The 24,286-nt window shown below is 40.7% G+C and overlaps 1 protein-coding gene across 2 annotated transcripts in view; it reads right to left on the bottom strand.

The window, feature by feature from the left end:
* The window catches only part of LOC137325294 (ras-related protein Rab-3B), a 125,300-nt gene that overhangs the window by 95,689 nt on the left and 5,325 nt on the right, over positions 1–24,286 (bottom strand). The window contains exons 1-2 of one of the 2 annotated variants that reach the window (XM_067990218.1): positions 21,672–21,848; positions 15,496–15,723 (exon numbers count right to left, since the gene is read on the bottom strand). In XM_067990218.1, the coding sequence (XP_067846319.1) occupies positions 15,496–15,723 (228 nt within the window). In that variant the 5' untranslated portion in view covers positions 21,672–21,848. Of the gene's footprint in view, positions 1–15,495; positions 15,724–21,671; positions 21,849–24,286 lie in introns of those variants that run through there. The other variant, XM_067990217.1, reaches the window with a different exon arrangement.

Genomic DNA, 24,286 nt, shown 5'->3' with positions numbered 1-24,286 from the left:
ACAGGGACTGCATTTTGGGAAATCCTGGATGCACGGCCCCTGATTTCCAGAAATGTGCTCCCTGTGAGTGCCATTCCTCCCTGAGAGCATTGAATCGTGGAAGCATCCCGAATAAGAACAATGCACCAAGATGTCAAACATGCTCCTATTTATGTACATTAACATAATGCCAAGTTCTAATCCTTTGTTGCTTTTCCACACAATGCTGGACATTACTGCAGGAATGCTTAAAGACTTAAAATTACCCAAAATAGATTGTATTCTATATTAGTTTTAGTTAGATATATTGTAGCATTTAAACTGAACTCTTGTGTCAGTGAACAAAAGCAGACATAAATCAATGGTACAGTTACACTTTCCTAATAAGCCGAGTGCATCACAAGTTGGTGTACTAATTCATGACTATGACAAACGGCACAATGATTAATTGCTGTTTTGCAATCCCATAATACATTATTGTCTAAATACTTGCAGAAAATAATCTTTTTCCATTAATCACCTTTCTCCCCAGAATGACCACTTTTTAAAATGTTCTTAAATAACATTTGCACACATTTCTGGAAATTGTTGCACGTATCCATATCTTGCAAGGTCAATAGATAATTTGCAGAGTGCTTACGCGGGAGATTACTGCATACTAAAAAGGATCGTGATGATTTGTTTGGCTGCATCACTAGGGTTCGTTTGGATTGGGTGGGGAAGGGCTCCTGTCTACATTAATTGATGGTCATGCTGGGTTACATTGCTGGGGAGGGCTCATGTCCTGCTTCTGGAAGGCAGTTTGGATGAAGTATGGCTTTTTAAAAAAAATTGCAAAATTATTTTTAAGTTAATTTTTTTTGTGCATAATGACAACCTTAATTTTTCTTCATTACTACATCCTTATTTCTTAGCATATTATTGTTTAACCCAAACATCTACCAAATGAGCACTTAATCTGATAAGAATCCCAAGATACAGACAGTTTGTAGTAATTATACATAAATTATTGATTAATCTATATGCAAAAAACAAAGAGCAGCTTTGAGGAATGGTTCCTTTGAGAACTCTATTCCAATCCATCAAGACAAATCTTTCCCTCTAACCTGACTAATAACATCACTTGGTTAATTTATCACCAGATTCAAAATTAAATATCTTCATTCAATGGGTGAAAGTCATAAGGAAAATGTACCAATACAGAGCAGGACAATAACTTGCATTTATATAGCACCTTTAATTTAGAAAGACACCCTAAGGCACTTCAACAGAAATGCAGAAAAAAAATGAATGCCAAAGAAAGAGCGGGCTGACTAAAAGCTTCGTTAAAGATTTGGGTTTTAAGGAGGCTCGTAAAGGAGCTGTAAAGGCACATGCATTTGGGGAGGGAAAGTTCCAGATCTGCATTGTGCTAAGTTTGCTGATCTCTGGGATTTTGGAATAGGAACAATAATTGGCCTCAGTGCCCCTGAGCTAGGTTGGAGAAAATCAGCCAGCATTCCAGTCCTGATCACTATTCAGCAATCCCTGCTAGATAGTGCATGTGTAGATATCAGGTGAAGGCAGGATCAGATTCAGCTGTGATATCCCATGCTCGAATAGCCTACCTACACTAACCATTGATGCTCATACAATAATGCCACTGCCCCCTTAGAGTGAGGCAAAGACAGCATGGCTGAGTAAATGGGACATTCAGAGAAATGGCTTGAATTAGGAAAGGAAGAAGAGATGGAAAGCAAGGGGGAAAGAGACTTTCCTAATTCTGATATGGAAGATCAAAGCACTAATGATATTGATATTTGCAATTTGTTTTATTTCCAAGTGCAGTTGGGGGAATTTTTCCAGGATGCATATGATAGATAAGTACATGATTCATGCCTGTTTTGCACAATAATGCTCTAAATTCAGAATGAATGACATTTCAATTCACCCAGTTTTATCCAAATTTCCTAAATCAACAATGATTTGAGTTTCTACTTCTGCAAAATCTTCTGTAGGCTAAGACTGAGTCCTCCTAGTATTATGCATTGATTTCTCTTTCTAAATTGAGTGAAGACCCACATGTGCACACAACTAAAACTGAAAGGTACAATAAGATCCATTTTTATTGTTCCTGTGGGTTTATTTGCACTGCAGGACTACATACAATAATGTATAGAGATGGCATTATTTAACTGCCAGAGCCATACTTAGCTTTGTAAGAACACCAAAATCATCAATGAGAAAATCAGATCTGATTTGCATATACAAACAAAATCCACCACAACTGATTAATTTCCCTAACGCCTTCAAAAACACAGGATAGGTAGTGTGGTGGGCAGTGCACCTGTGCATCGTGGTGTGGAGTGTGGGGCGTGGATTTGTGCCCACAACCTCCACTTTTTGAGTTCCTAATTCTTGCATGTCACTGAAGGGAGGCATCTAACAGTGTTGGTGTGTTCATAGAATCATAGAAATTTACAGCACAGAAGAAGGTCATTCAGCCCATCGTGTCTGTGCCAGCCGAAGAAGAACTATCCAGCCTAATCTCACTTTCCAGCTCTGGGTCCGTAGCCTTGTACGTTACGGCACTTCCAGTGCACATCCAAGCACCTTTTAAATGCAATGAGGGTTTCTGCCTCTGCCACCCTTTCTGGCAGTGAGTTCCAGACCCCCACCACCCTCTGGGAGAAAATCTTTTCCTCAGCTCCCCTCTAATCCTTTTATCAATTACTTTAAATCTATGACCCCTGGTTACTGACCCCCTGCTAAGGGAAATAGGTCCTTCCTATTCACTTTATCTAGGCCCCTCATTATGTGCTTCTGTTCAAAGATGGAGGAAGAATTGATGATCAGAAGGCTGGTCGTATTCGGCTGCTATTGAATCAGTTCAGAGAAACATTAGTGGAGGTCTGGAAGCCAATCAGCGGCCCATTCTTTTGGCTTGAGATGATACGTGGCACAGGGAGACCCTACTGGGGAAACAGTGATTTGGAAAAGACAGAGAGTCTTACCTTCAATTAAAATAAAGTAAATCTTGGCAAAATTAAATATCCATTTGGTAGCACAATATATTGCTGGGGAAGTAAGGGCATTTTAATAGTGGAAAATCTGCTTAATTTACTGGTACTGTCAATCCTTGATAAACACATATCTGAGAAAAACAATTTAGATCATAGCAAGGAAGTCAAATGTATCAAAACACTTGCCATTATTTCCTATTAAACTAAATTGATGTTTCAAGCATAACAGTTAAATACAAAATCCTGATCCTTGCCTTCTTTGATTATCTAAATTTTAAAGCTTACTACACTAAAAGAAGTTGATCAATGTTCTACCTTTACAAATTGAACCCTTCCTTGTGTTAGTTGAATTTTTGGTAAGTTAGCTTTTGTTGAATGGACTGTTCCAAGAACATTTGTAAATTACTGATTTTTAGCAATAGAAGCTTAGTATTTCATAGTTTGTGTCCAATACACACTTGTGGGGCAAACCTGGCCCATGAGGTCTTTTCATCCAGCCATAGAGTCCCTTCTGTTCCCTTTCTTCTTCATGAATGTACACAAAGCCTGCTAGTAACCTTGGAAACATGCTAAGGATGGCCCAGGGCTTATTACCCTTTTTACATCCTTTTTATATCAGATATTTTGGAATTTGTGACAGTCAATTCTGACTGCTGTGTGGATTTCAGTACCACTCAGTTGATTGACCCCTGTGCCTTAATCCTCTGTAATTAAATGTTCCCTACTCTGCCACCTACTGCAGGCTGCAGATGCAATTGTACTGAGGTGGGTTTTGTTCTTCTTCCTCTATCAGCAGCGACAATGATAGATTGGTCCCTGCTTTGTGCAGCTACCTCTGAAGCCTTTCTTCCATTGTTTGGAGTCCACAGATGTTGCACAGAGAGACGGCAGATAATGGCTGGCAGGAGATACGCTGTCTTTATTGCTCTATTCTAGATTGTTTGTTGTCTCCACGTGGCTGAGTTGTGCACTAGACTGCTTGGCTATATTCCAGGACTGAATGGATTTAGGCTGTGTACAGTCGAGAAAACCTTTGGGGCTGACTCAGTGCTTCTTTCCAGAGGACCTGCAACTAGCAGTGAAGTTGTTGATGTGCCTCTGTCCAGGCCATATTCCTCAGGAATTTTTGCTGTCCACTGCTCTTGATTAGTTTTGAAAGCAGCTGAACCCTCATATCCTGTTTCTTGTGCTTGTTTCTTTTGGAGATTTTATGGGGGGGGATCAGCAAAATTCACCATTGGCATGCTATTTTTCTAGGTCATCCAGGCACTTCTGGAGCTTTTCCAATGTTAATTTTGAGCTCAAGGAGAATACCCAAATGGCGATATCATCAGCAAACCACGATCAAGCCCTAATCCTTTGTTCAGGTGTTAAAATGTCATTGACAAATGCGGAACAGGCGTGGGCTAAAGCAAAAAGCTGATTTCAACTTCATCTCTTTAAACTCCCTGGTCCTGGAGGGATGAAAATGCCTTTTCCCTGATTAGTGGATTTGGACCAATCAGGGATCAATGCTTTTGCTCCAATCAGGACTCAGCTTTTACTACTCCTCCAGTCCCAGGCAGTTTAAAGAGCTGAAGCTTCCAAGTAACCACGCTATGGGGAAAAAAAGAAGGGATAATGGGAAAAGGGGGAGAGGATGTAGGAGATCGAGAAGAATATGGGGAAAGGAGTGGGGGGTGGAGAAATGAGGGAGGAGGATGTGTAGAATGCAAAGGATAGGGAAGATGAGAGAAAGGAGAGGATGGATGGAAAGAGGTAAATGGGAAGATAAGAGAATGGGGAATAAGGGAAAGGCTTGAATTCTGTGTATGGAAAAGGATGCATTTTGTGTAAGGGTGATGCATTTCTACATAATCACATCTGGCCCACAGACTGGTTTTGGTGCACTCATGTGGCATCAGCTCCAAAAGCTTGGGCATTCCTGCTTTACAGTAAATATGGGCCACACTGCTGAAGTTATTATGTTGAATAATGGCAATTGACAGCTTGGCATTATGTCTTTGACAAATTATCTGGCTAAATGTTCCACTGTGATCACAGTGGGATTAGTGTAACCAGTAATTACCTCTGATATATCACTAAGGAAATCTCAAGATGTCACAAGACACAATGAAAATACAGTTTTAATCTGAAAACTGCAACATGCTTTTTATACTACTGTACTTTATCCACTGTGTAAGAATAACATAATAAATCAAGAAAAATACAATACATTGTATCATTTTTAAATATCCAATAGGAAATATATTGTTCTCTCTGTAGAGTCCAAGTGTAAATCATTGTTTGATTGCCAGAACTGCAAAACATACTTTTTACAACTGTTACAATTCAAAAATAATTTCTGTACTGTGTATTGTCAGTTGACCAGTCACTGTGTACAAAGATAAATGTGATTATGCATGGTAACATTTTCATTCACTGCACCAAGACAAATCAAGCTCTCAAACAATGATCTATGGACTCTTATATCACAGTAGGAACACTCATGCATCTTTAATCATTCTACATTTGTGTTCCTTCAAGTCACAAACTACTATTTTTTTCACATTTCACTGCCAGTCCAAATTTATTGCTGTCTGCCGCACAATTTAGCCAGAAACTACACTACAGGGACATTAATGTCAAAATATCTCAAATCTCCTGTAAAATCTTCTATTAAAACTGTCGTGTAGTGATCTTCCCCCATGAGTGATCTTTGCTGGACAGTGTGTTTGTGTGTACTTGTACATAGGATTGGATTGCAATCAGCAGTTTATTCAATGTGTTAACAGTGTTACATTAGGAGAATGTAGCCAGTGGAAAACTTGGTTCTTCTGCTGACAATTGTGCTCGTAAACATAAATGACCCAATCTTTGTAATTCCGATGCCAGCAGACACTTACTTTTTTATGGTTCTTGCAAACTGCTGCCATGTTCTTTGGCTCTGCTCCTCACCCACTAAAATTTTGAAGCCAGCTTGATGCATTAAGGAAAAACTTGCTTCCACAAAACATCTTATCATATCCCTCTGAAACGTCCCAAAGTGCTTCAAAGATTATCACTTTTAAGTGCACTGACTATTGTTATATTGGCAAAATAGCCTTATGATGCATTTATAAATAGTATCTACAGCACCAAAACCTGCCTGATTAAACCACTTGTATTGAAATAGAGACTCATAATGAATTCATTAAACTGCATGCAAGCACTGAAGAATTGGTTCAAATTGGTATCATGAGCCTATGGAGGGTGGGGCCAGGAATGTTAAAGTAAATAGGAGAGAATGGTGCCCAGGTGAATTAAAGTAAACAGGGACAAATGATGCCAAGTGAGTTAGAATAAACAGGGGAGGAAAGCACCAGATAAGTTAAAGTAAACAGAAAATGGTGCCAGGTAAGTGAAAGTAAATGGGAGAGCAGTGCTGGTTAAGTTAAAGTAAATAGAGAAAGTGGTGCCGAGCGAGTTAAAGTAAACAGAGAAGAGCAATGCCAAGTGAGTTACAGTAAACAGAGCTGAATGGCGTCTAGAGGTCATTATCGCATCGCTCTTCCAAAACAAGATTTTTTAAAAATCGGTCCCAAGTAAATGAACCGTAAGCTTAAACATGGAGAATCTCAGCAAGCTCTTTTGATCTGGCACAGTATCTCCCTCTGCACCTTTGGTAGGATTAGTTATAGGAAAGCTTTCAGATCATTTACATTTGGTTTTACACGTTAATGCATTCGAAAACCAGAAAGACAACTGACTCTTTAATGAGAGTGAGGAACGTAAAGTATTTTTTTTATTCGTTCATGGGATGTGGGCGTCGCTGGCAAGACCAGCATTTATTGCCCATCCCTAATTGCCCTTGAGAAGGTGGTGGTGAGCCGCCTTCTTCAACCGCTGCAGTCCGTGTGGTGAAGGTTCTCCCACAGTGCTGTTAGGAAGGGAGTTCCAGGATTTTGACCCAGCGACGATGAAGGATCGGTGATATATTTCCAAGTCGGGATGGTGTGTGACTTGGAGGGGAACGTGCAGGTGGTGTTGTTCCCAAGTGCCTGCTGCCCTTGTCCTTCTAGGTGGTAGAGGTTGCAGGTTTGGGAGGTGCTATTGAAGAAGCCTTGGCGAGTTGCTGCAGTGCATCCTGTGGATGGTACACACTGCAGCCACGTTACGCTGATGGTGAAGGGAGTGAATGTTTAGGGTGGTGGATGGGGTGCCAATCAAGCGGGTTGCTTTGTCCTGGATGGTGTTGAGCTTCTTGAGTGTTGTTGGAGCTGCACTCACCAGGCAAGTGGAGAGTATACCATCACACTCCTGACTTGTGCCTTGTAGATGGTGGAAAGGCTTTGGGGAGTCAGGAGGTGAGTCACTTGCTGCAGAATACCCAGCCTCTGATCTGCTCCTGTAGCCACAGTATTTATGTGGCTGGTCCAGTTAAGTTTCTGGTCAATGGTGACTCAGATGAAGGGACTGATGATACAAAGCTAGGTGGAAAAGTAAGCTGTGAGGAGGACACAAAGAGTCTGCAAAGGGATATAGACAGGTTAAGTGAGTGGGCAAGAAGGTGGCAAATGGAGTATAATGTGGGGAAATGTGAGGTTATTCACTTTGGTAGGAAGAATTAAAAAAACAGAATATTTTTTAAATGGTGAGAAACTATTAAATGTTGCTGTTCAGAGAGATTTGGTTGTCCTCGTACAAGAAACACAAAAAGTTAGCATGCAGGTGCAGCAAGCAATTAGGAAAGCAAATGGAATGTTGGCCTTTATTGCAAGGGGGTTGGAGTACAAAAGTAAGGAAGTCTTACTATAGTTGGACAGGGCTTTGGTGAGACCTCACCTGCAGTACTGTGTACAGTTTTGGTCTCCTTATCTAAGGAAGGATATACTTGCCTTAGAGGCAGTGCAACAAAGGTTCATTAGATTAATTCCTGGGATGAGAGGGTTGTTCTATAAGGCAAGGTTGAGTAGAATGGGCCTATACTCTCTGGAGTTTAGAAGAATGAGAGGTGATCTAATTGAAACATATAAGGTTATAAGGGGGCTTGACAGGGTAGATGCTGAGAGGTTATTTCCCATGGCTGGAGAGTCTAGCACTAGGGGGCATAGTCGCAGGATAAGGGTCGGCCATTTAAGACTGAGATGAGGAGAAATTTCTTCATGCAGAGGGTTGTGAATTTTTGGAATTCTCTACCCCAGAGGACCGTGGATGCTGAGTCATTGACTATATTCCAGGCTGAGATGGACAGATTTCTGGACTCTAGGGGAAATCAAGGGATACGGGGATCGGGCAGGCAAGTGGAGTTGAGGTCGAAGATCAGCCATGATCTGACTGAAGGGCAGAGCAGGCTCGATAGGCCATGTGGCCTACTCCTACTCCTATGTTCCAGTAGGAGCTGTTCTGCAATTTGCTGATGCTGCCAATACTTTGGTAACCACCCATTAACACTGCTCAACATATGGAGAAACAACTGTACATGGATGAGCTTGCAGCTGTAAAATTACCTAAGCTGAAATCCTGACTCTGATTCTCTGGCCGCAGACCTTTACAAGGCGCCAATGTGAAAACAGCATTGTTGGCCCACACAGACAGCTGAAAAAAATTGATGATCCATGAAGGCTCAAGCTGCCAGAGGTACCAACTACTTTGCCAATGACAATTTGCTCCCAGTGGTATAGGAAAAACAAATCCTCTTAAGGTCGTACCTCCATTCTACCATCAGCTCATTTATAATGCAGCACTGCCACCAGTGTCAGGGCTACCAAAGGAGCAGCAGTGTGATATAAATGGGTACAAGATCTGAGAGTCCCATCTCAATGGGGATATGATGTGAAATTAATATTTGGACCCTTTTTGTTCAAGGCCCAATAGGGACCCATTATTCCTCAGTAAGCAACAGAGGAAAGTGAATTAACTTTAAGCTGCAGAGCATTTTTTTTTTAAAAGTACTAAAAGAAATCTTTAAAAAAAAAATTTAAACATAGAATTTTTTGTATTTTTCTTTAAACTTTTATTTAAACAGAAATCCTCAAATAGCACAAAGGGAACTGGAATGAATCTGATTTTAATAATGCCTATTTGACAAAACAATTATTTTTATAAATAATTAAAATTTGTTTCTTCCAGTAATTGATTATCTGCTGCCATTGAGAGAAAAAGTTTTAAAATTTAAAGAAAAATTAATTTTCAAATGGCAAATAAGGTGTGTTCAATAAAATCAGGTAAATTCCATTGTTCTTTTTAAGATTAAGAAAAATCAGTGCTAATGGTCATTTAGTTTTAGTACTATCATAATGGCTTATTGCGAAACATGTTTATTGAGTGGTGTAATCCTTCAACACACAGGCTAATTTTTGTCTCGTTATCACCTCGTTTCCACCTGTAAACACAGTGGTAACAAGACGAAAATTGGGGGGGAAATGCCGATTTACCGTTGGAAATCCACCCATTCCAATTTCTGAGAATGTCAATTTAGGCATAAGACCATAAGAGATAGGAGCAGGAGTAGGCCATTTGGCTCTTTGAGCCTGCTCTGCCATTTAATGAGATCATGGCTGATCTGATTTTTACCTCAACTCCACTTTCCTGCCCTTTCCCCATATCCTTTGACTCCCTTGCTGATCAAAAATTTGTCTAACTCAGCTTTGAATGTGTTCAATGACTCAGCCTCCACAGCTTTTTAGGGTAAAGAATTCCAAAGATTCACGACCCGCTGGGAGAAGAAATTCCTCCTCATTTCCATCTTAAATGGGTGACCTCTTATTCTGAGACTATGCCCCTAGTTTTAGATTCCCTCATGAGGGGTAACATCCTCTCAGCATCTACCCTATCGAGTCCCCTCAGAATCTTGTATGTTTCAATAAGATCTACTCTCATTCTTTTAAACTCCAATGAGTATAGACCCAACCTGTTCAATCTTTCCTCATAAGACAACCCTTCCATACCCAGAATCAACCTAGTGAACCTTCTCTGAACTGCCTCCAATGCAAGTATATCCTTCCTTAAATAAGGGCACCAGGACTGTACACAGTACTCCAGCTGTGGTCTCACCAGCACCCTGTACAGTTGTAGCATGACTTCCCTGCTTTTATACTCCATCCCCCTAGAAATAAAGGCCAATATTCCGTTTGCCTTCCGGATTACCTGCTGCACATGTATGTTGACTTTTTGTGTTTCAGATATGAGGACACCCAGATCCCTCTGTACCGCAGCATTTTGTAGTATTTCTCCATCCAAATAATATTTTGCTTTTTTATTTTTCCTCCCAAAGTCGAATACTTCACATTTTCCCACATTATATTCCATCTGCCAAATTTTTGCCCATTCACTTAACCTATTAATATCCCTTTGCAGACACTTTGTGTCCTCCTCGCAACTTGCTTTTCCACCTATCTTTGTATCATCAGCAAATTTGGCCACAAGACACACTGTTCCTTCATCCAAGTCATTGATGTATATTGTAAATAGTCGAGGCCCCAGCACTGATCCCTGCGGCACCCCACTAGTTACAGACTGCCATTTTGAAAATGACCCTTTTATCCCAACTCTTTGTTTCTGTTAGTTAGCCAATCCTCTATCCATGCCAGTATATTACCCCCAACACCATGAGCTCTTATCTTGTGCAGTAACCTTTTATGTAGCACCTTATCGAATGCCTTTTGGAAATCCAAATATACTGCATCCACTGGTTCCCCTTTATCCACTCTGCCCGTTACTTCCTCAAAGAACTCTAATAAATTTGTCAGACATGATTTCCCCTTCATAAAACCATGTTGACTCTCCTTGATTGTATTGAGTCTCCAAATGTCCTGCTACTACTTCCTTAATAATGGATTCTAGCATTTTCCCAATGACTCTGCTCCTGCTGGAAACAGGCAGGGGCCTAATTAAAATATTCAAATGGGTCAACTGGAAAGGCTACTGGCATCTGAAAAGATTTCCCAAAGAGCTTGTCTTGTAGCACACTTGGCTGTTGGGGGAGGGGGGGGGTGGGGGGTGGGGGGGGGCAGAAAAGATGACAAGGCAACAGCCCTTATAGATTGCTGTTAAAGAGCAAGTGGTGGAGACAGAAGAGTTGACTAATTATTCACAATGGTATAGTGGAGACATGTGGCCAGTACTGCTACTTTTGATGCTGAAGGGTTGGAAGTCCTGCTGCAGCAGATTTATCAAAGGAGAGTGGGCTTATATGGGGCCAAACGCCACCCTCAATTAAAATCACAGAGGAAAGCTGCTGAAGGGAAATCACTGACTGAGTCAATCCAATCCCTTCTATCTGATTCCAAATGAGGATTAAGTTTGCTGGCATTAGAAGTAAGGTAACGATAACTGTACTCCTCAGTTGCATGTGTAAGAAAATGATTAATCAGACTGCGAGTAATTGTACTGCTATTGATTTCTTTTTATATTGACTTTTAGCTTTTGCCCGTTAAATGAGTCTCTGTAAGAAGAATGAAAGTGTAATCATAAGACAGGCATGCTTTATTTTGGATAAATGTTTGTTTAATATAGAATGCAGTGAAAAGCAATGGTCGCTTTAGACAGTAAACCTAATTAAAAGACATTCCAGTCAGAGAAGCTTTCTTTGTTCACTCAAACCTTGAAAGATAAAGGACCTGCCAGAGAAAGTTAGGGAGTGTAACAAGTTAGGCAGTTACAGACCTGTGTGTAATCAAATCAGTGATGAATCATAACTATGTATTAGGTAATGCTATGGGACATACGAATTGTCACCTAGCAGGATTAGAAAAAAATGTATGAAGAGTGGGTGTTAGAACAGATACTTTGGAATTCGAAGATCTGGCCAACCAAGTACACGGTGTTCGAAACTGTAACGTGTTTTGAATTTCTCGGCTAAAACTTGCATGGTTTTGTCATAAGTGCTGCTGTTGAGTGTATGTTTAATTATTGTCATAGTTATTACTGTACGCTTAATAAATCTGTGAGCATCTACATTCAATGTTGTGAACCCTAACATTTTGAGGAATAACTTGTAAGTTATTCTCTAAGACACTCATATTTCTTTGCTTTGCCCATCAATCATTGCACAAGCCCAAGTTGGAAACTGCCGCACCCTCTGGAGATACCATTTGAGGCATTGCCTTTTGCACAAGTCTTTAGCTGTACAGCACCTACCTGACATCAGTAGTAGGGAAAATCGTGGTTGACAAATCCAATAGACATTTTTGAGGGTGTAACTAGCAGGGTAGATAAGGGGGAACCAGTGGATGTAGTATATTTGGATTTTCAAAAGGCATTCAATAAGGTGCCGCACAAGAGGTTGTTACACAAGATTAGGGCTCATGGGATTGGGGGTAATTTATTAGCATGGATTGAGGATTGGTTAATGGACAGAAAACAGAGAAGGAATTAACGGGTTATTTTCGGGTTGGCAGGTTGTATCTAATGGGGTGCCGCAAGGATTATTGCTTGGGCCTCAACTGTTTACGATCTATATCAATGACTTAGATGAGGGGACCGAGTGTAATGTATCCAAGTTTGCTGACGATACAAAGCTAGGTGGGAAAGTAAGCTGTGAGGATGCAAAGAGGTATAGACAGGTTAAGTGAGTGGGCGAGAAGGTGGAAGATGGAGTATAATGTGGGGAAATGTGAAATTATCCACTTTAGTAGGAAGAATAGAGTCATAGAGTCATAGAGTCATACAGCACGGATAGAGGCCCTTCGGCCCATCTTGTCCGCGCCGGCCATCAAGCCCAGTCTAATCTAATCCCATATTCCAGCATTTGGTCCGTAGCCTTGTATGCTATGGCATTTCAAGTGCTCATCCAAATGCTTCTTGAATGTTGTGAGGGTTCCTGCCTCCACAACCCTCTCAGGCAGTGAGTTCCAGACTCCAACCACCCTCTGGGTGAAAAAGTTCTTTCTCAAATCCCCTCTAAACCTCCCGCCTTTTACCTTGAATCTATGCCCCCTTGTTATAGAACCCTCAACGAAGGGGAAAAGCTCCTTAGTATACATCCTATCTATGCCCCTCATAATTTTGTACACTAGAAAAACAGAATATTTTTTAAAAGGTGAGAGACTAAGAAATGTTGATAGACAGAGAGATTTGGGTGTCCTTGTACAAAAAAAGTTAACATGCAGGTACAGCAAGCAATTAGGAAGGCAAATGGTATGTTAGCCTTTATTGCAAGGGGGTTGGGGTATAAGAGTAATGAGGTCTTACTGCAATTATATAGGGCTCTGGTGAGACCACACCTGGAGTACTGTGTACAGTTTTGGTTTCTTTACATAAGGAAGGATATACTTGCCTTAGAGGCGGTGCAATGAAGGTTCACTAGATTAATTCCTGGGATGAGGCAGTTGTCCTATGAGGAGAGACTAAGTACAGTGGGCCTATATTCTCTGGAGTTTAGAAGAATGAGAGGTGATCTCATTGAAACTTATAAAATTTTTTAGAGGGCTTGACAGGGTAGATGCTGAGAAGCTGTTTCCCCTGCTGGAGAGTCTAGAACTAGGGGGCATAGTCTCAAGATAAGGGGTTGGCCATTTAGGATGGAGATGAGGAAAAATTTCTTCGCTCAGAGGGTTGTGAGTCTTTGGAATTCGCTACCCCAGAGGGCTGTGGATGCTCAGTCGTTGAGTATATTCAAGACTGAGATCGATACGATTTTTGGACATGAAGGGAATCAAGGGATATGGGAATAGGGCGGGAATGTGGAGTTGAGGTCAAAGATCAGCCATGATCTGATTGAATGGCGGAGCAAGCTCGAGGGTCCGTGTGGCCCACTCCTACTCCTATTTCTTATGTTCTTAAAAATGAAGGTGGCAGCTGAGAAACAGTAAAATTATGCTTAGGTGTCCAGGTCAAGATGCTCCTCTGCTGTTAGGCGCTTTCTCAGTGGAGTCAGCAGCTGTGGATGCAAAGGATAGCCCTGTTCTGCTACGAGCCATCCATCCAGCATCTGCTCTCTTTCAAATAATGCTAGCAAGATGGACTGCTGCACAATGTTGGAGTCATGGCTGCTTCCTGGATAACAGCCACATGCATAGTGATGTTTCTGTGGTCACATATTACCTGAATGGTAATTCATTGTAAACCCTTTTCTGTTCATGAAGAGCTCTGATGATAACATGGGCGGCATCTACAATGTCCAACCCTCAAGTGAACTCAGCCACCCAAAAACAACTAATGCATGATGCAGTAATATGCCTTCTCCACTTTTCCTTTCCACAGGTAAAGCGATGGAGACATTCCCATTGCAAACCTAACGTTTGTCACAAGTTTCACGGCTCTGCACTGCAGACTGACTAATGTTGCAGATATCCCCTGTGCAGGATTGCAAGGATATAGTGGCATGAAAGTTTCCTGATGTAGTAACCTCCCCTACTATGTAAGGAGCAGTCCCTGTTTCAAATGTTGTTTGCAGGTTATCCTGGTACAATGGTCCTGTAGTAGCTACACTTGTGAAAAAGAGGCAGCAATGACTGGTCTCTCCTATGTCCAGGAAGTAGTGCCAAGTTCTGTAACTGCACAACCCAGGGTAATGACAGGTACAGACAAAACACCTCAGGCTTTGTCGCACCTGCATTTGTTGGTCTCTTGTGAACTCGTCTTCCGTATATGAATTATGCAGCGCTATTAGAAGCAAAAAAAAATTCCCTTCCTCACCACTTTGAACGGTGCTTGTTACAAATTTTAGGTCTGCATCAGATAAACTCCTGGTTTAAGTGTCAACGGTCTCTCCTGTAAGCAGACCCCTCATCTCATATGAACTGGAATTTACCTTCACTGCTCAATATTTGGTCATAGGATAGCGTAAAATTAAATTCCTTGTTATGTGCACTGGATACTGTAATCTCACATGTGCCCCCACGTGTATTTCTCCTATCTTCCAGAAGGTGTGCTGATACATATTCTAGTGAGATGAGGCAAATTATAAACCAACAGGTTGATTTATTTTACATATGTGAATGACCAGAACATTAACAGTGAATTTCAATCTATTTCGTAATGTTCCTTGTAACATAAAACACAGAAAATCTGCCAGTATCCCAGCTAACACCAACAGCATTCGAGGTGCAGTCAACATGGCAGTGAGTCAACACTTTCTGACAAAAATCAGCACGAAATGGGCCCTCTTCACTCAGTACTGCACTCCTCTCTTTCCCCTGCTCCCTCCATGGTCCATTCCCCCCCACCTACCCAAGTCTCCACTTCCCTCTCTGAATCCTCATTGCTCCATTCTTGCCTGAGCTCAGCTGCTAATGGGCCAGACTGCAGCCCCTCTCTTCTCAATGCCAATAACAGCAGTCCATCCTCTGTGGAATTGTAACCCAGCAAGAGTCACCACAATAGAATATTAAGGTGTCTATCTTCAGTATTTTGTGAGCTTATTACCATTTTGAGCTACCTAGTTAAAGTTCTGATGTGGAGATGCCGGTGATGGACTGGGGTTGACAATTGTAAACAATTTTACAACACCAAGTTATAGTCCAGCAATTTTATTTTAAAGTTCATACAGTAGCTAATATTTTTCTGTATTTCATCAATTTAGGGAGAATCACACAGCATGAACGCCACCTACCCAAATCTGCAGCTTGACCCTTTTATCATTTCTGTAAACAGTTTTCACTTTGAAGTCAATACCAACAGTGCTGACGAAGGCTGATGTGAATGTGTCATCTGCGTATCTGAAGAGAAAAGATGTCTTTCCCACACTGCTGTTTCCAATAATGAGAAGCTTGAACATGTAATCAAAGTTCTGATCTGATGCATCCTTCTGTCCATATCTAGAGTCTGTTGCAGAAGCCATCTAAAGAAGGCAGATGAAATAGAAATCAGTCATAAAGCTGTGTAACAGGCATTCTGAAATGAAGCTATATTATAACCAAGCAATAATGAACAAGAAGGTATCATGTATTAGAAGGTTTTACTGCAGTGGTAATTACTTAGCATGAGGCGACAGAGAAGTAAATGCCCTGGTTAAAAAACCTTATGCAGATACGAAAGATCCCTTTATCACTTTCCTACATTACAACAGTAACTACACTTCAAAAAGTACTTAATTGGCTGTAAAGCACTTTGGGATGTCCTGAGGTCGTGAAAGGCGCTATATAAATGCAAGGCCTTTATTTCTATTATAAATACCAATCTGAAAATGAACAGTCATGTTGGAAAGTTCCTCTCATGCCTCAGATCTTCCATGTATAGATCGGGCGCTTTAAATCATTATACTGTGAACCTTGTGGAAACCTGTTATTTCAAGCCAGTAGGAACTACCAAAATGCTCAACTGATGTCAGCAGGGGCCCACTTGCCAATTGCTTATACTGAACCTGGAAGGATCTGTATCTTTTGTTAATCCTGCAAGCGAACGCAGAGGTGTCAATAATTCCCCATTCCAGCTTCAGTTGAATATGGCTGCTTTAGGGACTAACACTTTCTCACCTCAATAAATAATGTTCTGTGAATTTTTAAAATAGACCATTGGTGACAATTAAAATAAAATTAACATGTTTTTATTAAGGGGTGTGTTTATCAGAAGAAGCACACAACTGGAATATTACAATTTGAAAAGGCCAGTTCAGTTACTATTGATTTTAGTAAGGGACAGCCAAGTGGTATTAATGTATTCTCTTCTCCCTCTTCCTCTTCCTGCCTTTTTCTCATTTATTTCTCTTTCATGCTGTTGAAAGCAAGAGAAATGCTGGGAATTATTGGCATATGCAGGCATGAGATTGTGATCCTAAGGCAGTAGGGTGAGTTCGCAATCTCACATGTGACCCTCCTTCTGAATTTGGAAGTGTTGGTAGGCCTTGTGATTTGCTTTTAAATTTTCCCTCTAGGGAAGCTACTCGGAACTCAGCAAATAGGGGCATTGTGGATGTGAGCCTGCATTCTACCACTCTGTATTAATGCACAAAAGCCAGATGTGCTGCACAATGTCAGTTTTAGATGAGTTCACTCAGTACAATTAGTTTATAGAATTTCCTGCTGAAGGAAATATTAATTGACATTATCTAATACACTTTACTTGCTGGAGATGGGCATGTCTTGGCTTAATAAAACCTCTCACTAGATTGCATAAAAAGCACTTCAGCTATTCCTTGTGTTCTTCTGCATAGAGCAATTCTTAAAAAACTGACTGAGCCTAGGAATACGTAGAATATTTGTGATCAAATGCAACAGGCTCTGAAATGTTTATCTTCTGACTAATATTCAAATAGGGTGTCTGAAATCCAAATAGTAGGTGGCTTCACTGATTCAATTAGCAGATGATTCCTTAATCTGTATAAAGGAAGAGACTTGCATTTATATAGCGCCTTTCATTATCCCAAGACATCCCAAAGTACTTTACAGCTAGCAAAGTACTTTTTGAAGTGATGTTGCTGTAATGTAGGGAAAGACAGCAGCCAAATTGCACACAGCATGGTTCCAAAAACAGCAATGAGATATATGACCAGATAATCTGTTTTGGTGATGCTGGTTGAGGGATAAATATTGGCTAAGACACTAGGCGATTTCTCCTGCTCTTCTTCGAATAATGCCATGGGATTTTTTATGTCGACCTGTTACCAAGGTTGGGAACTAAATATTCCAGGGTACGTGACGTTTTGAAAAGACAGACAGAATGGAAAGGGGGGTGGGTGGGGGGGTAGCCCTGATAATAGCCAGAAAACACTGGTGGGAGTAGTTTATAGGCCCCCTAACAGTAGCTATACTGTTGGACATGGTATTAATCAATAAATAATAGGGCATTGTAACAAAGGTAATGCAATAATCATGGGGGACTTTAATCTTCATATAGACTAGACAAATCAAATTGGCAAAGACAATCTGGAGGACAATTTCATGGAAAGTATTCGAGACAGTTTCCTAGAACAATACGTCATGGAACCAACCAGGGAACAGGGTATTTTAGATTTTGTATTGTGTAATGAGACAGAGTTAATTAGTAACTTCACAGTAAAGGATCCTCTGGGGAAGAGTGATCATAATATGATAGAATTTCACGCTGAGTTTGAGAGTGACGTACTTAAGACCGCACCTAGAGTTTAAACTTAAATAAAGCCAATTACATAGGTATAAGGGGTGAGTTGGCTAAGGTAGATTGGGAAATTAGATTAAAAAGGTATGACAGTAGATAAGCAATGGCAAACAGTTAAAGAAATATTTCTATATCCTCAACGAATATAGATTCCATTGAGAAATAAAAACTCCATGGGAAAATTGATTCATCTGTGGCTAACTAAATAGGTTAAGGATAGTATTAGATTAAAAGAGGCCTATAATGTTGCAAAGAAGAGTAGTAAGCCTGAGGAATGGGAGAATTTTAGAAACTAGCAAAGGATGTCCAAAAAAATTGATAAAAAGGGAGAAAATAGAATGTGAAAGTAAACCAGCAAGAAATATAAAAAGGGAGTGTAAGAGCTTCTACAAGTATGTAAAAAGGAAGAGAATAGCAAAAGTAAACATTGGTCGCTTAGAGGCTGAGACAGAAGAAATTATAATGTGGAATAAGGAAATGGCAGAGACATTAAACAAATATTTTGTATCTGTCTTCACAGTAGAAGACACAAAAAGCATACCAGAAATAGTGGGGAAACAAGGGGCAAATGAGAGTGAGGAACTTAAAGTAATTAATATCAGTAGAGAAAAAGTACTGGAGAAACTAATGGGACTAAAGGCTAATAAATCCCCTGGACCAGATGGCCTACATTTTAGGGTTCTAAAAGAGGTGGCTGCATTGGTTATGATCTTCCAAAATTCCCGAGATTCTAGAACGGTCCCAGTGGACTGGAAGGTAGTAAATGTAACCCCGCTATTCAAGAAAGGAGGAAGAGAGAAAACAGGGAACTACAGGCCAGTTAGCCTGACATCAGTCATCGGGAAAATGCTGGAATCCATTATTAAGGAAGTGGTAACAGGGCACTTACAAAATCATAATATGATTAAGCAGAGTCCACACAGTTTTATGAAAGGAAAATCATATTTGACAAATTTATTAGAGTTTTTTTGAGGATGTAACTAGCAGGGTAAAGGGGAACCAGTGGATGTAGAATCTTGGGGCTCAGGTATTTACCATCTATATTAATGACTTAGATGAAGGGACCGAGTGTAATCTATTCAAGTTTGCTGACGATACAAAGCTAGGTGGGAAAGTTAACTGTGAGGAGGACACAGAGAGTCTGCAAAGGGATATAGACAGGTTAAGTGAGTGGGCAAGAAGGTGGCAGATGGTGTTTAATGTGGGGAAATGTGAGGTTATTCACTTTGGTAGGAAGAATAGAAAAACAGAATATTTTTAAAATGGTGAGAACTATTAAATTTTGGTCTTCAGAGAGATTTGGGTGTCCTTGTACAAGAAACATAAAAAGTTAACATGCAGGTACAGCAAGCAATTAGGAAGGCAAATGGCATGTTGGCCTTTATTGGAAAGGGGTTGGAGTACAAGAGTAAGGAAATCCTGCTACAATTGTACAGGGCTTTGGTGAGACCTCAACTGGAGTACTATGTACAGTTCTGGTCTCCTTATCTAAGAAAAGATATACTTGCCTTAGAGGCGGTGTACCGAAGGTTCACTAGATTAATTCCTGGGATGAGAGGGTTATCCTATGGGAGAGGTTGATTAGAATGGGCCTACGCTCTCTGGAGCTTAGAAGAATGAGAGGTGATCTCATTGAAACATACAAGATTCTGAGGGGGCTTGACAGGGTAGATGCTGAGAGGTTGTTTCCCCTGGCTGGAGAGTCTAGAACTAGGGGCATAGTCTCAGGGTAACAGGTCAGCCATTTAAGACTGAGATGAGGAGGAATTACCTCACTCAGAGTGTTGTGAATCTTTGGAATTCTCTACCCCAAAGGGCTGTGGTTGCTGAGTCACTGAATATGTTCAAGGCTCAGACAGATAGATTTTTGCACACTAGGGGAATCAAGGGATACAGGGATCAGGCGGGAAAGTGGAGTTGAGGTCAAAGATCAGCCATGATCTTACTGAATGGTGGAGCAGGCTCGAAGGGTCGTATGGCCTACTCCTGCTCCTATTTCTTATGCTCTTATGTTCAGACGGGGCCTCGATTTAACATCTCATCCAAAAGATGGCACCTCAGATAGTACAACATTCCCTCAGTACTGCACTGAAGTGTCAGCATGGATTATATGCTCAAGTCTCTGGAGTGGGGCTCGAACCCATGACCTTCTGACTCAGAGGCGGGTGTATGATCACTGAGTGACACTGTGTATTCACTATAGGTGTGCAAATGCAGCTATCTCCCAGTCAATATCCTCTGAATTGAGATATATATTTTACTAGGTCATCCTCCTATTTTTATTTGGATTTATGGGCGAATATTGTTTGATTTGTTTGAGAAAGTTCCCGGACCAACATAAGGAGTTAAAAGCAGGAATTTCAAAACAAGAGAGTTCCTTTGAAAATTGTTTGTCTGACTAAGTGGAGGAGCGCTCAAAAACAAACCCAGTGTGAGGGGAAAGAAACATAAACTGCCGATCAAAACAGAGGCTGAAGTTGCAGCAAACAAACACTGTTGGTTTAACAGAGGCATTTAAATTAAATCGGAAGCTGCGCTTTAAGAGTAATTAACCCATTATGGATTTTTGTTGTGGTTATATTTTACTTAGATTCTACTTCTAATATTTGCTGATTATTGTACTCTATTTACAATCAAATAGCGATATGAAGTTACGGGTGAATGTGTAAACCCTTTGATCCATGTGGTAATAGCCGTCGAACAGAACTTGGTAGCAAATTACTGCAAGTGGGACAATTGTTAGGTCCTGAAGTGCACACTTCAGTAAAAGAAGAGTGTAGAAAACTTCTGGATCAGAGGGGACAAAAGCATGTTCACTCGAAAAGCTGGTAGTCTGTTGAGACAGAAGTATTAACCTCCCCTCCCCACCAACCTGTAAAATCTTCTATCCGAATATTTTGATTTTTAAATCCATTTCAGAAAGAGGCAGTACTGTTCACCAGTGCACTTGAGCCTCAATACTCTGCAGCACAGAAGGGGATCATGGCAGGATTCTTTCCCTACACCGCAGCAATGCCTCTGCACATTTTTACTGGAGGGGTGGGGGAGGAGATGTGGAAAAACGAGACAGTGTGTAACTCTGAATCAATCTTGCACTACCACTTAGCAGTCAGTTTGAACAAAGTCCTGGGAGGGAGGCCTGGGCAGCAGTTGTCTACCTAGGGATTAAAAATCACTTGTAGATGAATGGATATCTGGATGTGGCTTGCCATGTTTAGCCATTTTTGAGGTATACAGCTTGTGACAAACTTTCAAACCTAGGATTGGTCCAATGTTTGTAGCTCTGCAAGTCACCATGAAACACCATTGTACTTTTCTACTGGACAATTACTGATTGGCTTTAAGAACATTGTGTGTAACAACAAGGGAGGGGTGGTGCTCAGGAAGCAAAAAAAAATTAAATGGGGCAGAAACGACACCACAAACTACAGCATATAATTTAAGGGCAAATCAAGCATATTCGACGTGAATATTGCACAGCTCTCTGCCAATCAGAATCCTGTATATTGAATATCGAATATCTATAATCAGATACCACATAGATTCAAAGCCTCTGGGTAGGTATTTTCAATCTGTATGTGTAACTTCACAAAATAACATGAAGCTGAGTAAACGCAATTGTGCTGTAGGCATGATGATAGTACCTCTACTGACACGGAGTTAAATTCAGTTTTTATTGTGTAGATCCAAAGTGAATTTGAACATCTTACTTACCTCTGCCTGAACCAGAGCAGCCTGTCAGATGTGTTGTGCTTACTGTGGGCAACTGGGGATTCTAATCATACTGTTTACAGCTTCCTGATTCAATTCAGATCAGCGCTGGTAGGTGGGAAAATTCACGCTTAACTTGTGTCAGAGTAAACTACTATCCCTACACAGAAGGGGTCTTGATCTGAAACATATGGAAATTCAGAATGAATTTTAGGTGCTGGATGCTACAGTGGTTAAAATATTTTCAGAGATTTTCAGTATTGAAGTTTCCCGTGTACACCAGCAGCACATATCAGTAAATTACATGTACCCAGCCCATAATTTTCCATCCATTAAAATTAATGGATGAGAAATTGCAGCTGGGAGTGTGCAACTTCCTGGAATGCACACCCAGCATGTGCAGGGAAACCTGAAGCACAGAATTTCACCTCTAACGTTGATTGAAATATATATGACAGATTAATGAGATGTAAGTACATTGTCTTTAGGGGTCCCAAGCAAAATGAGTTTGGGAAATATCTTGATTTCGGTTGACTTCATTTTAATACTAACAAATATTTTAGAGCTGTTTAAACTTGGTTTTCTGGTGCTTTACCTGTGGTTGATTTGAACAGGTAATAGGTTAATCAATTAATTATAAGTGATGTGATTAACTATTCTCTGATCGTCTGTTTTTTCCCCTATGGCAGTTGGGCTATTATGTAAGTTAAGAAAGAGTAGGGATAAAAGGAATGTACTCTGTCAGGGTGTGACAAGTAGTGTTTGTTCTCCAGGGATCTAAACTGGGGCCTTAGCTATTCACCGTATATAATCAACAACTTGGATGAAGGAATAGAGTCGAATATCCAAGTTTGCAGGTGACACTAATTTGTGTTTGATTTTATTAAAACCACAACAATGGCAACTTGCATTTATGTAATGCATTTAGAGTTTTAAAAGTTTGGTCAAAGAGGTGGGAAAACAGTTTGCTTCACTATCGAGGGGGGGCGGTGTGGAAAGAGAGAAGAGAGACAGCTGAAGCCTGTGATGTGCAATACTTGTGTGATGTGGGACTTCTTAGATGATTTGTCTCTGGGATTACCACACAAGCAGGAAGTGTCTCCAACTGCTTGTGTTCAAACTTAAGGTTTCTGAGTTTTAGAAGGAGATGGAGACACTGGAGGGAATTTTAGCTCCCAAGAATGGGCGGGAAATAAAAAGAGTTCTTTTTGGGTTGTGACCGCAACATTTTCCGACTTTGCATTCCCAGAGAGGAGCCTGTACTTTTAAGTGCCCACGTTAAACCAGGAAGTGGAGCCAGGTTGCAGTCATGACCCAAAAAACAACTATTTTCAACTCCCACCCAACACCAACCCACCCGTTCTTGGAGGTTAAAAGTCCCCCCTCTCTGTCACATTTGGGAGGCTGAAGGTTCCTTGGAATGCACATTCCAGGATATGGACATCTTGCAGGCAGAGCAAGTTAGTGAGGAAAGGAAGTGGGTAACAATCCATTGGGGTAGAAAGAGGAGACAGGAAACAGTGCAGAGATCCGCTGAGGGTGTTGAACTGACAAACAGGTATTTTGTATTGACAACATCTTGGAGAAGGACAACCATGAGCAAAACCATTGCACCATGAACCAAGTTGTTGCCAAAGAGGGGGAAGTGAAATCTAGATATACAAAATAATAGGGGATTACATTGTATGGGAAAGACAGGCACTTCTGTCGCCACAACTGAGAATTCCGAATGGTGTATTGTCTTCCAGGTGAAAGTAAAGAATACAATGAAGCAGGTGCAAAAGTTTAGGAGAGGGAAGAGTAATAGCTAGAAGTGATGGCTCATGTTGGAATTAATGACATAGGAAGGCACCAAATTGAGATCCTGAAAAGGAAGTTTCTGGAATTAGGAAAAAGATTAAAAAGCAGGACCTCAAGGATAGTAACTTCAAGGTTACTCCCGGTGCCATGTGCTCGTCAATCTATGACTAGCAAAATAAGGGAGGTGAATGCCTGGCTACAGAGATGGTGTAGAAAGGAAGGGTTCCAATTCCAGGCACCCTTGGGAACAGTCTGGGACATGAGTGGTCTGTACATGATGGACAGGCTTCCCCTGAACAGTGCTGGGACTAATGCCCTCAGTGGGAAAGTAACCAGGGCTTTGGGTGAGTGTTTAAACTAATATGGGTTTGGGGAGGGGGTGAAGAGAAAAAAAAAACAAGGTGAGAAAACAAAGGAAAGAAAAAGGTGCATGGAATGTAAGAAAGGAAAAAGTAGTAAGTAATAAAGGACAGATCAGAAGAGGAGGAATTAGATTACCAAAAAAATCAGGATTGAGAAGTATCTATGTGAATGCACAAAGCATTCAAAACAAATTTAGAGAGTTAGAAACATTAGTAACTATAGAGGAGTATGATGTAGCAGCCACATCAGATATATGGCTTAGGTTTGGACAGGATTAGGAACTTAATATTCCTGGTAAAAACACTTTCAGGAGTAATAGAGAGAAAAAAAGAATTCTAACACCATGCTAGAACATAAACATGTTCTAGAGGATGAGGTTAGGACCAAATTGTTATGAATGGAGAGTTAAGGAATAGGAAATAAATTATATAATACTTGGTGTGCATTATGGGCTA

Source organism: Heptranchias perlo, chromosome 9, assembly GCF_035084215.1.
Source record: "Heptranchias perlo isolate sHepPer1 chromosome 9, sHepPer1.hap1, whole genome shotgun sequence".
Classification (NCBI taxonomy): domain Eukaryota; kingdom Metazoa; phylum Chordata; class Chondrichthyes; order Hexanchiformes; family Hexanchidae; genus Heptranchias; species Heptranchias perlo.
This window is presented reverse-complemented; position numbering and strand designations above follow the sequence as displayed.